Source organism: Strix uralensis, chromosome 5, assembly GCF_047716275.1.
Source record: "Strix uralensis isolate ZFMK-TIS-50842 chromosome 5, bStrUra1, whole genome shotgun sequence".
NCBI classification, from domain to species: Eukaryota; Metazoa; Chordata; class Aves; order Strigiformes; family Strigidae; genus Strix; species Strix uralensis.
Window position 1 is genome coordinate 34019085 of NC_133976.1, and position 17789 is coordinate 34036873.

General features: G+C 37.6%; 1 protein-coding gene across 1 annotated transcript in view; it reads right to left on the reverse strand.

Annotated features, from left to right (window-relative positions):
- Nucleotides 1–1566: 1566 nt before the first annotated feature.
- ADAMTS20 (ADAM metallopeptidase with thrombospondin type 1 motif 20) overlaps nt 1567–17789 on the reverse strand; it is a 102412-nt gene continuing 86189 nt past the window's right edge. Inside the window, exons 29-39 of the mRNA XM_074870396.1 lie at nt 14478–14645; nt 13068–13241; nt 10247–10417; nt 9386–9586; nt 9122–9251; nt 8870–8964; nt 8677–8771; nt 8141–8274; nt 7305–7396; nt 3792–3896; nt 1567–3183 (exon numbers count right to left, since the gene is read on the reverse strand). Of these exons, the coding sequence (XP_074726497.1) occupies nt 3094–3183; nt 3792–3896; nt 7305–7396; nt 8141–8274; nt 8677–8771; nt 8870–8964; nt 9122–9251; nt 9386–9586; nt 10247–10417; nt 13068–13241; nt 14478–14645 (1455 nt within the window). The 3' untranslated portion in view covers nt 1567–3093. The remainder of the gene's footprint in view (nt 3184–3791; nt 3897–7304; nt 7397–8140; nt 8275–8676; nt 8772–8869; nt 8965–9121; nt 9252–9385; nt 9587–10246; nt 10418–13067; nt 13242–14477; nt 14646–17789) is intronic.

Genomic DNA, 17789 nt, shown 5'->3' on the forward strand with positions numbered 1-17789 from the left:
GTCTTCATCAAGAGATGTCACAGTACACCATTTCATAGTACACCAAGCCACATTTTGTTAGATAAATGTGAGCAACAATGTTTTTTAACATCTAGTCCATCTTTGGCATTCAATATTCAGATAAGTACTCAATGTGTGTGTGTGCATACACACAAGCAAGTAAGTGCAGTTGTGTCACCTAGTATCTGATGCTATCATTGATGGGATTAAAAATGTCCTAGAAGACATCTAACAAAGTATTGTTACAATCATCTTTAACTATTACCATTCCTTAATTATTATTTTTTCTGTATGGAATAGTGATGGGACAGTTCAGCATTTCATTTTCTAAGCATCAACCAAAACTGGAGAGCTGTGTGACTGACCAGCGGTGAGCAGCTCAGCACATGCAGACCCAACAAAGTGGAGCTTGCAGTGCTCTCATGGATCACCCCACTACCCTGGCTGGCATCTCGGCTGCCCAGTGCAATGGAAATCCACAGCAATGTCAATTAAAGGATATGGAAATATACTGCAAATACAACCAGTGATTCTCATTTTACTGCATGGACCTTCTAACATGTCAGTATCATCAAGCCTCCAAATTCTTCAGAGCTGACCATCAGGCTCATGTTTTCCTTAAATTGCCCTTGGGATGAAAAGTTAGTAAGTTGAAATGGGGTGACTGATTTAGCCCTTTTTCTCAACAAAATCAAAATCCTAACACAAGGAATCCACAAAATGCCAGAACACACAAGTACTTTCTCCCTACACTAGGGCTGAAACTCCAAAGCAAGGAAAAAAGATGCAAAAAACTAGAACACAATACAGTGCTGTTTTATGCAGAAGTTGACATTGGGTCATAGGGTTTGCTCTAATTATAGAAAATACATTTTTACTCAAAAATCACTGCTATTACACAATAAAAACACTTCCTTTGGTAGTGGATTTTCAGAGTGATTATGTGGCAGCAGAGTTGAGCGCTTGCTAGCCCCTAACTGCAGTTTCAGGGCTGAAAAGAAAATGGTCCTCCTGGAGATGGAGGTGGACTGCAGTTCCCCTTCTGCCAAAGCAATTGTTGAAGGACCATGATATAAAGGAGTTGCTCTGAATTTAGCACAAGGAGGAGGAAGATTATTTCAGATTTCTACATTATTTCAGTGAAGGATTTACAGGGCAACCACCCAAGAAAGGTATAGGTGAATATGGAGGGATGACTGGGAAGACCACACAGACATGAAGTTTGTACCTCTGAAGTAGGATTTGCTTCCATGGAAAATATTCCTATGACTATAACCTGTTTGTGTGGCAGTTATTCCAGTATAAGTCAGTGTATATTACTGCGAGGAGGTATTAAGAATGTAGTTATTCTGTGCATAAATAAGTTGAAATGTTTTTGCAACATTTTGTACTAAGCATTTGATACCAAGGGAAAAAAAAAAGTGAAAGTACTCTGTTACCATTCACACAAGCATATTTATTATATAAATATTTTATAAATTACAAGATTTTAATTATAAATGTAAACATTTATAGGAAAATAACGTTTTATATTCTTATTAATGTTTACAACTAATATAAGGCACATAGTGCAAAAATACATTTCTGATGCAGAGATCACAAAATAATTACCTACATGTGTTATCTAAAAGTAGCTGCTTACACTTCTGTGGTACAGTATTGTTTTTAATTAATACATATTGCTAATTCATGGCTAACTCTTTCTGGGTAAAAATAGGATGTAGCTGCCATTTGATCTACAATTGTACTGGCATGAACAACAAATATTTGGTTTACAGAATGTGTACAGTCAGAAAAAGGATGCATAGTTACCTGGTACATAATATATGTTATTATGCATGTAGAAAATTTTATTCTGAATACCTGAGAGTTGACCCTGAAATGCATTATCTTTATACGCATATATTTTTACAGTTCTGAACTGTAAGTAATACAAAACACCGTATCAAAGAGCTAGATCATTTTTCAAATCTAGTAAGTCTTTCATCCACTTTTCTGGAAGAAATAATTTTAACTAGCAGATGCTAGAACTGTATTTACAAACATTGCAAAATTAAACTGAGTCAAAATTGGGACACTAAAACCACTGCGGGACTTGATGCTGCCTCTGCCCAGGGTTTTCACTAAGGTTACTGAAAATAATGTTGAATTGGAATCTAAGAGAGACACACACTACAGCCTTTACTAATACGCCATTGGCCAGTAACAAGCAGTAAGGTGTATATAGAAAGTGTTTCAGTTAATACATATTAGTACAATCACATACAAAATGCTACAGTAAACAGAATACACTGCTTTTACAGTATACTTGGATGAGAGGCAGGGATTTAAAATCAGGTTTCCAAGCAATTTGTTTCCTTTTTTTTTTTTTTTCCCTGTAACCACAACAAAACTAAGCCTTGATGTTTAACATGTACTATAGAGACTACAGAGGTTAAACCACACTTCTCAGGATTACTGCTAGTATTTGAGCACCACAAAGAATATAATGAAGGGGATGGGGAAAAAAATGCTTTTACTGACAAACACACAGATCTCTAGAAACTATCTCAAGTATGTTGGTTATTTACTTTTCTGCTCTAAGTTGCTGACAGATAATTCCTAAAAGGTTTCACAAAATTAGAAGTATTTGAAATAATTACCTGTCTTCTCTATAGAGCAATACCTCTTTCCTTTCTATATTTTAGTATATTTTATCAAGAAAACCAGTAGAGTATAAATTTTACCGAATATTGTATAAAAAATTGCACTGATTAGTTGCAGGTGAAGTATTACAATTATGGTACAATTTAGAGTGTTACCCATTGTAGCAACCTCAGTGCAATTTACTTGCTACTATATACTGTGCATCGAATGAATGCCTCTCCATTAAAACCTGAAGGTTTCTGATTGTGATTTATGCATGTGCTAGCCCACAAACAGGTAATACACCCCTGAATAAACACTGAAGAAAACAGGAATTCTTAGTAGTGAGCATTACGGTAATGAGCATTACAGAGATGAAAGAATTAAAATATATATATACACAGCACCTACAATTTACACCTAAATGGCAGATGTCCCTGCTTTGATGCTCTTACTACATCAGAGTTCTCACTGTATTTGAAGTTGGAGACCAATAATTGTGTTAGGAATACATTTTCCACAAAATCCTCCACATCTTCCATATATTTTAGTACCATCCTGGGAATAGACAAAGAAAATAGTCAATCAAGAAAAGCAATTGAAATCATGGCTATACAAAAAGCTCCTTGAGGTCTGCACACGGTAGACATTTTGACAAATCATACCTGCAAACACTAAATCAAGAGAGAGCATCAAATTAGCAAAACAGGCACAGAGATACCTTCTTCCCTGGCTTATCATCCAATGTTCTCTTAAACTGTGCATGCTTATTGTCCTTGTTCAACTGGTCTTTCCCACATGAATCAAGTTGAAGGTAAGCCATCTGTAAGGATCCTCTGTAGTAGGGTATCTTTAATAAAATGGTTTTTTTGGGTGTTGTTTTTATTTTTTAAAAAAAGTATTATTAGGTATCTTCAAAACTTTTAACAAACCTGATTAATATAACAATAGGCTCTTAAAATCAGTAAGAGTAGGGTAGGCAAGCAATGTTGATCTGGATTAGATTTGGGGCAGTGTGATTAAACATAGTTTTCACATTATATCTGGAAGACGATGAGACCTTGAGCACTATTTTTGATTCACAGCTAGCTTTCACAAGAGAGTCATCACTTGCACCTCTGGAGGCACAGTATTCCGAGACATAAAGGAAAACAGCATTGACTTACGTGAGATTTGTGTATGTCAGCAGTTGCATAGTTGCCCTGAGCGATCCACCTAACTGTACTAGATAGTCTCAGACCTGTACCAGCCAAATTAATGCTGAACTGTCCCTAACAAAACAAAACAAAAAAGCAAAAGGTAAAATACAAAGGTGATAAACAGAGTTCAAAACACTAAAACACTTTACATTGGTATATCTCACATATCACTAGGGTATATCTAGACATTAAGTACTCAAGGGCATGTACTTAACCTGGTTTAGTTACACTGCATTATACCCCTTTTTGACACATGACACAGACACACGAACAAGTTATTCTGCAGTAAGTAGCACCTGTGCATCAGCTGATCTGTAGCATCTGTCTGCAGAGTCTGAATACAGAACTAACATCAGACAATTCAGATTATTATTATATTAAATTTTAATTTACAAAAATTATGGACTTGTAACATGCAAGAATAGGGCTGGCTTTAAAAAAAAAATCTTTCAAGAAAGTGCCTGAAGCTTTTGGCAATAACATGATAAGACCTACTACTATCTGGAAATTACAGACAAATCACTTCTTAGTGTCCTGGTTTTGGCTGGGATAGAGTTAATCTTCCAAGTAGCTGGTGCAGTGCTGTGTTTTGGATTTAGTATGAGAATAATGTTGATACCACACTGATGTTTTAGTTGTTGCTAAGTAGCGCTTATCCTAAGTCAAAGACTTTTCAGTTTCCCATGTTCTGCCTGGGAGCAGGTGCACAAGAAGCTGGGAGGGAGCATGGCCAGGACAGCTGATCCAAACTAGCCAAACGGATATTCCATACCATAGGGCATCATGCTCAGTATATAAACTGGGGGAAATGGCCGAGAGGGGCTGATCGCTGCTCGGGGACTGGCTGGGCATTGGTTAGTGGACAGGGAGCAATTGCGTTGTGCATCACCCGTCTTTCTTGGGTTTTATTTATCTCTCTTTTTGTTATCTTCGTTTTCATTACAATTATTATATTACATTGTTATTATTATTATATTTTACTTCAATTAAACTGTTCTTATCTCAACCCACAAGTTTTACTTTTTTTCCAATTCTTTTCCCCATCCCTCCAAGAGGCGGGGGGGGAGTAGTGAGTGAGCAGCTGCATTGTGCTTAGTTGCTAGCTGGGGTTAAATCACGACACTTAGCCTCCTAATTCTCAAATTTTTGCAAGCACACTGTCCAAGCATCATCATCTTATCTTCCATTTCTTTTTCACTATAACAAATAACATAATTGAATGTGAATATAAGTGGAGGTTAAAATAAATAAATTTATTGCTAAATGGAATGTTTTGCAATACAAACCATTCAAAACGGTTTATTGATTCTAAAATATTTGCCTGTGCAAATACATACTCTGAAAACTATCTTTAAAACTGAGTCAGTTCATATGAAAATAAGAGGTATATTAAAAGCAACAAACTGCACTGCCTTGGTAAACTGGGGTACAGAAAGTTATTAAACTGCATTCACACAGTAGTGCAATATGTTGGGAAGAATTACTACCTTCACAAAGAGCCCAATGGTCAGTTTAGCCAGCACTACAATGAGAAAACTCCCACACACCTCCATACAATTCACTAAAGGCCTGAATTTCCGTATTCAGACCTAGTTAAAATTGCCTAAATCCTGAGATGAAAGCTTTAGCAAAGATAACATTTCTATTACATATGGTCGCTTCTATATTTTATTGCTTAATATCGTCATAGTCAGATATATTTATACATATATATTTGTGGGGGTATATGTATGTGTGCATGTATAAAATACAGCATTCAGTCTTTATTCTTGTGATTCACTGAAATTCCTTCATAAAAATTCAGTCATATTGTTCGGTATGGCAGATTTGTTTTGAGAGCATTTCTATGTAAAGTTGCTGTGTTTATAGCACTCATATACTCAGGATGAGCTAACATAAGCTCATATGGATAGGGTAGGTTGTTCTTCAAGTGTGCAAAAAGTGGAAGACTTCCATTTAATGAGTAAAGCATCTGGAGGAAATTAATACAGTGTGGAATGCTTTCCACAATTAACAGGCGCAAAGTAACTTCATTCACAGTGACATCATTTTGCAAAAATAAATGAGAAGTGCTATGTACAATTATAATGACAGCTTAACAGCTGTCTGACATGTCATGCAGCATACTCTAGGCCAGGAACAGATTTCAAGGACAGAGTGCAGGAATGGAGGACTTCTTACTGCATTAAAAGTGTTAGCTTCAGTGCAGATCTTATAGATGGAAATGTGTCAGAGCAAAACCATGTAAGCAGAATGACTTCCCAACAGAAGACTGCACATAGATTTGTATTGTACTAAGCCCAGAGAGTCTGCAGGTTGAAGGTATTCAATACTGTAATGAACTCCAACTGTTTTCTTGATGAAGTCTACCTAACTTAGACATTTCATTTGTACCTAAATTGTACATAGATTGTCTCTAGCTGCCCTTGAATATGTCCACCCATGTAGCCTGTCTTAAGTTTAAGCACTTAGTATAGATGGACAACAGGGTTTCACCTCCATGCAAGTCTGAGCTAGTCAATCTTAACTCCCTTTATAATCAGTGAAAAGAAATATGCACTTCCAGAGGATGGTTGACTTCACCCTAAGGTGTCTAATAGGGTAGGATTAGCTCAACTGTTTTTTAGGGAATCCTGTTTCTGCCAATGGACTCCAAAGGCAGCCTAGGTTGACTAGTTCAGACGTATGAGTATGTTCAGACAGTATGAGCAGATCTCTAGAGTGAAAATGTTGGGTCAGAGAGCCCAATGCCTGTATATGGTACACAGACCGGGGTTTTACTTTGGGCTAACTGTCATCTAGTTCCATAGACTGAATCCTCATTAGCAGTTAGAGTGCATTAAGATCCTTCTTCTGGAGCTCATTGTTTGATTTAGTTTCATCTAGAAGGCATCCCCTGTTCACGTCTTTCAAGACTGCTCCATGATGTGAACCAACAAATAGTAAACTGGGATAATACAGAGGTTAATTTAAAAGGCCCCGTACAATCCAAACTAAAATGCTAATGTAGACACACCAATTTTAAATTATACTGCTAAACAGGATTGATTTCCTCTGGCAGTCTTCAAAGATATGAAGCATCAGGAGAGAAACAGAGAAAATATAAGAAAAATTCTGCAGCATTATAGAAAAGGAAAGTCACTGGAGAAGAACAAAGATTGAGTAGGGATTAGGGGAAACAAAGGATACACCACATCCCGAGGGAGGGAGAGCAATACATGAAATATGTAGAAAGCTGAATATACATACATGGACCCTAGAGGGAAAGTGTGGAGTAAATTTGAGGGAGAAACTGGGTGGGGAGATAGTGGAACAGGAGAAAAAAAAAAAAGAAGAAAAAAAAAACTTATTAAGGTAGTACACAGACCAGACAGAATAGGAGATTGGTTTAGAACCTTACAGCTCTAAACCAGTCACACAGATATTTCTTTTCCCCCCTCCTACGTGCACATTTCAAAGGGGATAAGAAATCATAAATACCTGTGGACATCTGGCAGCACTGTAGCAATCTCCAGCTGTAGCAAATGGAACTGCTCTCCCAAGTACAGTCTGAGCAAAAAGAAAATCTGTGGCTAGAAAACAGAAGATTACTCAACACTGAAACAGCTGCATTAGAAGTTCAGGTGAAAACAATGCAAAAGGCATTAACATAGGGGGTTTTCGGTTTGGTTTGGGTGGGGTTTTTTGTTTGTTGTTTGTTTGGGGAGGGCTTTTTGTGTGATTTAGTTTGGTTTTTTTAGAAACTACATTTTAAATAGTCCATTTTGGTTAATGCAACATCAGTCCAATCTACAAGCCCAGTTTTCTTTCAGAGGTAGGAGGGAGCTAGGAGGACGAATGTGCACTTGGACACAACTCCAAGTGAGCTGATTGTGGGCCATCTTGCTGCCTTCAGACAGGGGCTTGAAAGCACTGCAAGATTCCCTGCCTATTTAGTATGTCTGCCAAGGTCTGAGAAGGGACTAACTACAGCATAGGAAGACTTTCCCAAGAAAAATATGCCAGGGACTAAAAGGAAATGGAATAATAGGAACAAAACCTTAGAAACTGAAGCTAGTTCACATATAAAACATGAATCTGTAAGATTCATGCCACTTGACTGCTTGGGACAAAGTAACAAGGGAAGTAGTGGTGATTCCTCACCTATTATTTTTTCTTTGAAATTCCTATTGAATTCCTAAAGGAAATAAGAATTTTGTTTGCCCAAAAATGGCACAACTGGATCTATAAGTGGGTCAAAATGGTAATTTGGTAATCACGAGCATGTGCAGTTTCAACAGAACACTCATGTTGGCTAATACTGCCAAAACGCTTACTTTTAATTTGCATGGAAGCTATATCAAATCTTATTTTGCTAAAAACCGTGAAGCCAGCTGCAAGGTAATCATTTCGACAGGCACAGTCTTGCCTTCTACTTCCATTGAAAGGACATTCATAGGGATTCTGCAGCCTAGAGAATAGCAAAGATTTAGTTTTCCTTTTGACATTTTCCCATAACATCATAGTGAAAAATAATTGCATTGCACCATGCTGTATAAAAAATACTAAACAACAGTTACTGAACAAGCAGCTCAGCTATTAATCTTGGCTCAACTGAAATACTATGGTGGATTGAAGCCATTTCTACCAAAGTCAAGATAGAAAATTTTTATAATCATTTAGTGCAATTAACAGAATTCAGTGTGGAAGTATCCACATTTCTGCATGCATGTTCATATACCTGGATATTTAAAACAGAAAATCAAGGAGAGAAATTCTACTCATCTGATCTCATAAAAAGTAAGTATTATTTTATTCTTTTATTTCTGAAGGAATAAATGCACTTCATAAAACTACAAAACCACTTTTGTACCTGAATCCATATACTTCAGAAAAGTTGTCTGCTTCACCTTTTACCAATGTCAAATATTCTTTGGGATTTTCTAAGTGCATGCCTGAGCAATAAATCTGGAAGAGAAAATACAATTCCTTAGCATAATCTTTATTAGAAAAGTATTATTTCATAAAAATATGTGCTCATAAAAACTCATAAATATTAAGAGTACCTTTATCATCCTTCCCTTAACGTTAAGTAGGTATTCACCATCCTTTCTAATCCCTCTTTTAATCTGGATATCTTTGCAGGTGGTAAGAATTTCACCTTCAAAATGAATGATTAAATCATATTAATATTTCATGACCAGAGCTTAATTTTAGGACTGACTTTTGCATAATTGTGCTCCAAATATATTTATAGCTTTTATATCAGTAACCTGGGAAAACAATAACTTCAGCTGAGAATTACAGCTGTCACTTACATTCTTCCTCACGGCAGATTTTTCTGGCATCTGGTTGTAAATGTGGCAGGCACAAGTCACTGGACAAGCCATTTTCAGTCATACATTCTACGGTTCTCTCCTTTACCCCCACTCCACAAGACACTGAGCACTAGACGAGGATAGCCATCAAGAGTTAGTTTAGAAGGTAGTAAATAACTAACATAATTATGTCAGCAAAGTAGCCTTGGCATTCATTTATGTTTGAGGCAGCTATCAAAAATGAGCTTGCACTTCTGTACTCACTTTGGTCCACTTCCCCACTCTCCAGGTAGCAGCTTGTGAACATCCTTTGATATTACATTTATAAATGTATGGGGATAGCTCTACCGGGCATTCTTGGTACGCTACAGTTCGAAGGCCATGGGCATGCTGATTTTGAACTGAATGGCTTCCAACACAGTACGCGATCCTCTGCTGGTAACCAAACCTACAGCTGGCTGAGCACTAAAACAAAATCCCCAAGCACAGGCATTATTTCCATGAAACAACCTTTCTGCAGCATTGCAATTACAGATAAGTCAGCTCTGATCCTCACTTTGGCAAAAGCCCGTAATCCGATGTGTGCTGCCTCAGGGCTGGTACATCAGTGTGCAGAAGTGATGGTCTACAGTAGTTATGCATGCAAGGAGATGGGAAGCCCCATGCTGCCCTTTTCTCAGCTCACGGAGCTTCCAGAGCAGTTCCCTCCCAGCTGCAGTACACACAGAGCACACATAGGTAGGGCAGATGTGCAAGGGAATTAAGGCACCGATCCATCACTTCACTGAAATCAAGGAAAAGATTTTTGTTTACTTCAGTGAGATCAGCTTGCAAGAGTTTCCTGGGAACCAGTGGAGGAATGCAGTGGTAGGGGCAGCTGTCCTCTGGCTGGTGTTTGTAGGTCCCAGGGGGGCTACCAGAATACTGATAACAGTCACTACAATAAATCATGGCTGATTGGAAGGTTAAATGTAGAGAAATTTTAGGCACCTGTGTTCAGATGAAAATATCCTTTTGTTTTTTTTTTTTTTTTTGCTTTGCACAAATAATGTGTGTTTTACAGCAATATTACATTCTTAAAAATATAGCTATATAAAAGATGTGCAAGCAGTATAATTAGTTTACCTGTGACAGTTCTCCTGTAAGCACAACATATTTAGAGGGAGATATCCTGCAGTTTTTGGTTGATGGAGGTTTTGTGGCGGGATCACAGAAGCTTTCATCCACTTGGAGCCGGTTTTCATCCACACATTTAACCTTCCGGTATATTTCCTCTCTTCTATATGATGCCAAGCACTGAATGCGAGAAAAACAGTCACAGTTTTTGTACTTAAACTAGCCATTTACAGAACAAAGTTATTTGCCAATTGCCACACACCAGTAAAACCCAGACAACAATGCCTTTTATGACATCTGTTATCAGTGTTGGACTGAATTGCTCACTGAATCAAAATCCTTTACTTTGTTTTCAAAGTTCAGGTACCTCCAATCAGCTAAAAAGCCAATAGTGTATAATGACATGACATCCTAATTGTTGGGTGAGACTGAGGAGAAATAGGAAAGAAATAAGTTGGTCTTGAAAATAAATCAAAAAGAATCCCTGGAAGTACATACGTGATATTACACTGATAAAAACCAAAAGAAAACAAAACTGTCTGTTAATGAAGCCAGTGACAGCTTTGGGCAGCAGTATCTGTTGAGCCTGTGCCTTTGCCCTCAGTGTCCTCAGACCTCCCCCTGTGGCAGGTTGGTGAGATGGAAAGCCAAGATGTTTGAACTTGCTGTGATAAAGAAGGAAGGCTCAAATACACAAAATCCAGTCTCAGCAGAAGCAATAATCAGTAACACCACAGAGCAGAACCTAATTTAATAGTAATTTGGACCCGACAACAGTCAATTTGAAGACTCAGCAATGTCTGATACACAGATCGTCTGTTGTTCAAATTTTATTATTATTGCCTCAAAGAGGCAACTTGAAGTACAAAAACCAGATGCTGTACAGTAAAAAAAGCTCTGCCAGAGGAAACCTCTTACTTTATCGAGTCAGGTCTTGAAAATCTCGAAGGATGGAGACTGCACAAATTCCCTGTGCAGCACATTCAACTGCCTGAATTGTCCTCGAGGAGAAAAAGATTTTCATAACATCCAATTTGAACCTCTCTGGTTTCACCTTACTCCCATTGCCTCTTGTCTTCCTACCATGTGACACCGTGCAGAACCTGTCTCTGTCCTCTTGGAAACTTCCTTGCTGTGGACTTGTATCAGGGGATGGAGTGTGGATACAGTTGGCTCATGTAATTTATAGAAACACCTGATCTTTTATTGGCATGGAGCAGATCAGAATATTAGGCACATAAGAATAACGCAGTCATGCAATAATGGGGACAGGAAGAAGAATCCTTTTCACTATGCTTTATACATTAGCCTTGTAGGCATTCTTCTCTTTAGTATGAAAGTGCATGTTTGATAGGAGAATGCTGGCTGCTGCTATCACCCAGCCTCTCATCTGCAAGCTGGAGAAATGCTAGATCAGGAAATTTTTCTGCTATGCTGTGACTGGTGAGGCGAGGAAATGACACATGAGCACTCAGAGCTCAGACAGCTGGGCAAAATATTGTGAGTTCGCTGCACCAGAAGTGGAATACAGATGGATAAACACTTGAACTACCATTAATACTAGATGTACAGGGCTATATATGAATCTGGTGAGAGAAGGAATCTGAACACAGGAATTTCAAACAGCAATAACCATGTGGAAGTCGTCATGAACCAGCCAGAAGAAGCAGTGAAACACAATGCATTTGTAGTGGAGAGCTCCGAGTACCCAGCTGGAATATACAAATGTTTGACAGGAAAGGAAAATTTACCCTCATTCTCTGAAAGTGTCTATTTGTTCTAAGAGAACATTCTGAGTCACTTCCACTAATTCCTGATTTTAACAGATTCATAGGAGAACACTTTGAAGAAACGTATATCGTCAGCTTTCCCTCCATATAGCTTAATAAAGGAATATATGTGTCTGAACTGCATGAATATAATCCAGGTTTTGCAGAGCACCAACAAATGATTTATACATTAACAGTAGTCACTTCTACAGCATTGTGTCTCTGAGACTTTTGAGTCTTCATATTCAGTTTCAGGGGGTTTGCCCTGGGAAATTTAACAGTGCAGATTATTAAGATGCCACAACTGCACAAACTGGGATTTTGTTTAATGTTACAGTACGAGACAGGCTCCTATGTACACCATTTCAGGTATTATACAGAATTTTTGGTTTTCTCCCTCCCTCTTCATATATGTTTGTATGTTTGCATACATGGATACAAAAGTTATTAAATTTTTAGCATATAGAAAATAGTCATCACATCTTTAAAAATGACAGTTTTCTCCTGAAGGTATATTTAGATTTTCTTAAATATGAAAACGAAATTAATATTTGGTAGGAGAATTCTGAGTTTTATTTTGCGTCTTATCTTTTCTGGTAAGTCTTCGATACAGATCTTGAAAACACTGTTGTCCAAAGGTTCTACCTCTGAGGTTTTTACTTCCAGCTGACATTTCATATGTGTTTCTATTCTTAAAAAGTGATTTTTTTTAAATGATATCTCATAATGAGGTTTTATTAAACATTTTATGCACTATGTAAAGAACTTTGTATTCAAATTACACAGTTCTATCAATAGGGACCTGCTTAGAGCTCCACCAGAGCTTTTGGCTACAGCAGTAGACAAGCAAATCCTGTATAAGAGAGTAAACAAAGCCTTTAACACTTTTTTGTCCCTTTTTAGTTTTGCAAGTTTGACCTTCAAAATATCCAGCATGGTCACTTGTTATTCTGCAACATAACTATTAAAAATGTATACAAATGTGAAAAAACAAAACAAAACAAAACAAAAAACTTCAGACATCACTCAGTTACTTCATACAAGTTCAAAGCCTTACTTACATCTTCCCATTCATCTGCCAGCCACTGGTACTGCATGCAGGCAGGCAGCCAGCAATGCCTCTTGCTAGCAGGCTGGGTATCACGATTACACATTGCTTCACTCACTTGACCCTGGCCCTTCAGCTGACAGTAGATGTCCCTTTGCTGAATTCCCACTCCACAGGATCCAGAACACTAAAATTGATCAAAATTAGTTATGTGTGAAATGAGAGAGTCCCCAGAAGGTTGTACAGTTGCCATTATTACAAGTTCTTAGGATATTACTTAAAATATACTTCACAGCCCCTACCACAGTAGTGTTTCATTGTATCTGAAGAAATTTATGTTGAATATGTAAAACTACAATTAAAATAAAATTTTGTAAGAAATACAGAAAATAAATGCATCCAAGTTACCCAGACTGATCTTTCTGCTTAATTCACAGTATAAACAATCACTATAGGCATATGCAAAGCAAAAGTTTACGTTTTTGCAAGATCAAACCATTTAAGTTCCAAGTTTACATCATTCCTTTATTAGACACTGACAGTCTTGTCTGTTGTTTTACAATGCAAATATTAGAATGAAAGAAAAAAATCTCAGTATTTCAGGTTAGAAAAATCTTGCAAATGGTGCAGTATTTCAAGGATACTTTCTTTTGCAGGTACTACTAAGGATTTTGAATCATGAGGAGCTTAAAAAGGTTCAAATGCTTCCTGCCACATGCCTCTTTTCCTCCTTCCTGGCCAAGGGTATTTCACTACAACACTAAAGCTTGCTGAGATAGACAGGCCCCTTTTACCCCAGTCAAAGCCTACCAAAGAGACTCAAGCCTAATCACAAAGTAGATACTGCTCTACCAACTGTGGCCAAGCTGTGAAGAGTGGTAACATGTCTTTATCAATGTGGGGAATTATATATTGAAAAAGTTAGTGAAATGCAAAATATTGCCACGTGCTCAGTTACACACACTTTCACAACAAGGTGAGAGACGTTTTACAACACCAAGCCAGCAAAAAAGCCAGTATTCTGCCCACAAGCCTTTTTTCTTATCCTTATCCCACAAACCTGGCTTCACTTCAATATTCAGACTATGATAGCAATTACAGTGGTGCTACTGAATTTGTCACTGAAGGTAGGAAGTAAACTTTAAAAATTTACTGTTATTTTGAATTTACAAGGTAAGCTGAGGAAAGTCATAAGTACTTATCCAGTCTAGGGTTTAGATTAACAAATACTTTTCAGTTTTTGTGGATATTTACTTTTAATTACTCTTAAAAAAAGAAAATCTAATTAACTACTTGCTAATTTGTAGATTTCATTTTGATGTGCATATAAAAAACTTCCTCACAATTATTTCCATTGAAGTAGTGTGTCATGATCTTGCCTTGTACTCTCATAGGGAACATAATTACAGCAGATTTTACATACCTCTTTCCATCTGCTGGCCTTCCAAGCAGGACATCTTCCAGCTCTACATATTTTGTACGTCCGTGGTTTTTTCAAATGTCTGCAGTTGCCTTCTTCTATTTTAGCTTGGAAGCTATTAAAACAATGCACATCACGAAACTTCAAACCTTTTCCACAGGAAACAGAACACTGAAAAGAGAAGTGTATTTCATTACTTTACTAAAAACCTCAAAGTAATAAGAAAAGCAGAAGCTGTGGCCTCGCCCAAACTGGACTCTATGATTATAGGAATAAGTTTCAGTATTATGACACAACATCTACTGCACATATCTGAATTTCCTGTGTAAGCTCTCTCATACTGAGCGTTCCTGATCAGATGCCAAACATCTCTCAGGTCTTGTTCATTCATTGATGTTGTCATTGACAAATACCTAACCTCAGCCATCCATATCCATGCAGGAGGCAGCTTGATATTATGATCTCACAAGAACATGCTCTAGCAGCCTTCTGTTTCCAGTACATATATTGCTACTTTCATGTAAGCATGATGCTTATCATAAGCATTAAAGGAAGGAAAATGCAAAATCATAAGTATGCATGTTTCCAGCTATTAGGCTACAAAGTCATGTTTGTTCTGCCACCTCCCTTCCACAAGCTTTGGGCATCTGGCTGTATGTGACAAAGAGGCAAGAGAAAAGGTATTAAGTAGACACTATAGCTTATGGTGCAGACCTTGGAGGCACAGCCTTGCCCCGCCATTCTGTTTCCTCCAGAAAGTTGCTACGATATAAACAACTGGCTCTAGGACCTCCCTCTCTCCAACATAAAACCAATGGGGCTGCAGATACGTTTTGTGAAACCCACCCAGGCAATACACACTAGCCATGATTAGACTGTGTCTGACAGATCCGTCTCTACTGGAGAAAGGGCCAGTCCTCTGCTAAATTGCTGGACTGCTGTAAGACTTTAGTGAGGTTTGAATTTAATTATTCAAATTAGGGCTGTCCTATTCACCTACAGAGCAGAGCTGCAGGTCCTAGGGAACTTTCACTCAAACAAGGAACACCTGAAGCACTTCCAAATAAGATGGCTACTCAGCTGACTTATCTTGGACCATGAACATTGTGAATGAAAGCACTTAAGTATTTTCTATTTTTTTAAAATCTTGTAATTAATCTTCCTATTTTACATTACTCTATCAAAACATTTTGATCAATGGAGAAAATTTCTTTTCTGTCCGGGAAGAGAACATGCTTAATTTGTTCTAGGTTTTCCTCCGTACTTTATTTTATGCTTGGACAAACATTTCCTACACAATCATATTTGAATCAAAATTTAATTTCTAAGTGGATGTGAAAAAAAGGATTTAAATATAGACTTTCTTCAAAAGCACCAAAGATATTTCTCTTCCTTTTATGTTATATTGTCATCTATGTCACTAGCATTACACACTAACATAACCAAGCACTGTTAAATATATATACCTTCTATTTTCAAGAAATGAAGTTCAGATCATATAGCTTTTGTACAAAACCTGGTGAATATTTGCCCGAGAACAACAGGTAGAGAAAAGTTTTTAAAATACAGAACAAGCAACTATAGTAAATTAACCTGCTAGGTAGGAAACATTTTTAACAATAACTATACTTTGTTAAACAGTCTCAGCTGACTCACTTGTCCTCAATACCACAAGGATTCCTGTGTCCTTAAACATTTATCTGTGTAATTGTCGTGGTTTAACCCCAGCCAGCAACTAAGCTTCTCACTCACTCCCCTCCACAGTGGAATGAGGGAGAGAATCGGAAGAGTAAAACTGAGAAAATTCATGGGTTGAGATAAAGACAGTTTAATAGGGAAAGCAAAAGCCACGCACACAAACAAAGCAAAACAAAGAATTTGTTCACCACTTCCCATCAGCAGGCAGGTGTTCAGCCATCTCCAGGAAAGCAGGGCTCCATCACACGTAACGGTTGCTTGGGAATACAAACACCATCACTCTGAACATCCCCCACCTTTCTTCTTTCACCTTTATATGCTGAGCGTGACGCCATACGGTATGGAATGTCCCTTTGGTCAGTTGGGGTCAGCTGTCCCGGCTGTGTCCCCTCCCAACTCCTTGTGCACCCCCAGCCTACTCGCTGGTGAGGTGGGGTGAGAGGCAGAAAAGGCCTTGGCTCTGTCCAAGCACTGCTCAGCAATAACTAAAACATCCCTGTGTTATCAACACTGTTTCCAGCACAAATCCAAAACATATCCCCATATTAACTTCTATGAAAAAAACCCCAAACTCTACCCTAGCCAAAACCAGCATAGTAATCTTAAAGGTTTAATTGAAACTGCCAATGTGTTTAAAATTAAATCTTTGCAGAACGAAGAAATAAATTTATTATCACTCAACATAATGAATAGCATGTTTCTCTTATGCAACTATATTTGCAAAAAGATAGAGTACTGATTTGGCAACAACTTGCCTTTTAAGGAATAATGTAGGTCAGAAAACTTAAAACAATGGAAACCATATCACTATAAAAGCTTTTCAGGAAACTTGGCTCTGAATTCAGAGGATTTAATTATCAAAGATAACATGTATGCATGAAAACTAAAATATTGATATTATCTTGATAATTGATTCTACTCTCCCTTAAAGCTTTTTTTCAGGAATTTCAGTCTTCCTTTTTATTCTTCAGTAGTATGTAAGTGAAGTGCAACATGGAGTTACTTAACCTCCTCCTATGATGAGTTAGAAAAACACCACATGTCCCTCCTTCCTCAATGGATTTTCCCCTGTGAAGCATGCATGAGGCTGCAGAGGGCTACGTCAGGCAGAGCCCTTCTAGTCCTCATGGGGATGGTGTTCCAGGCTGAGAGCTGCAGCCAAAGGTGGTGTCCTAAAAAGTCTCCACTTCAGGTGAGGCTACCATAGAACAATCTCACAGCACAGAATAGTATCACTCTTTAATTTCTCATTGCCTTCAAGTATTAAAACAACACTTTTCAGCATATATACATAATTATTTATATAGCTTGTGCAGATATCTTTTATTAAAAAAAAAAGAGATTTATTGTACAGGGCTAATGGCTGCTAATAACAAAAGAATATGTAAAAATATCTCTCACCCTGCATCTCAGTCTTCTAAAGATCTTCCAATAATCTCCCTACCCACTAGATACATTACATGTTTACTTCTACACAGGTTAGAATTGGGTCAGGGGTGTTTTTTCTTGGGTTTGGTTTGTTTTTTTTTTTTTCTAGTCATTGGTCCAAGCTTAACTGAGTTACACCTCTTTTATATTTAAATGGCCTAAATTAATCTTTATAATTTGTGCTATTCT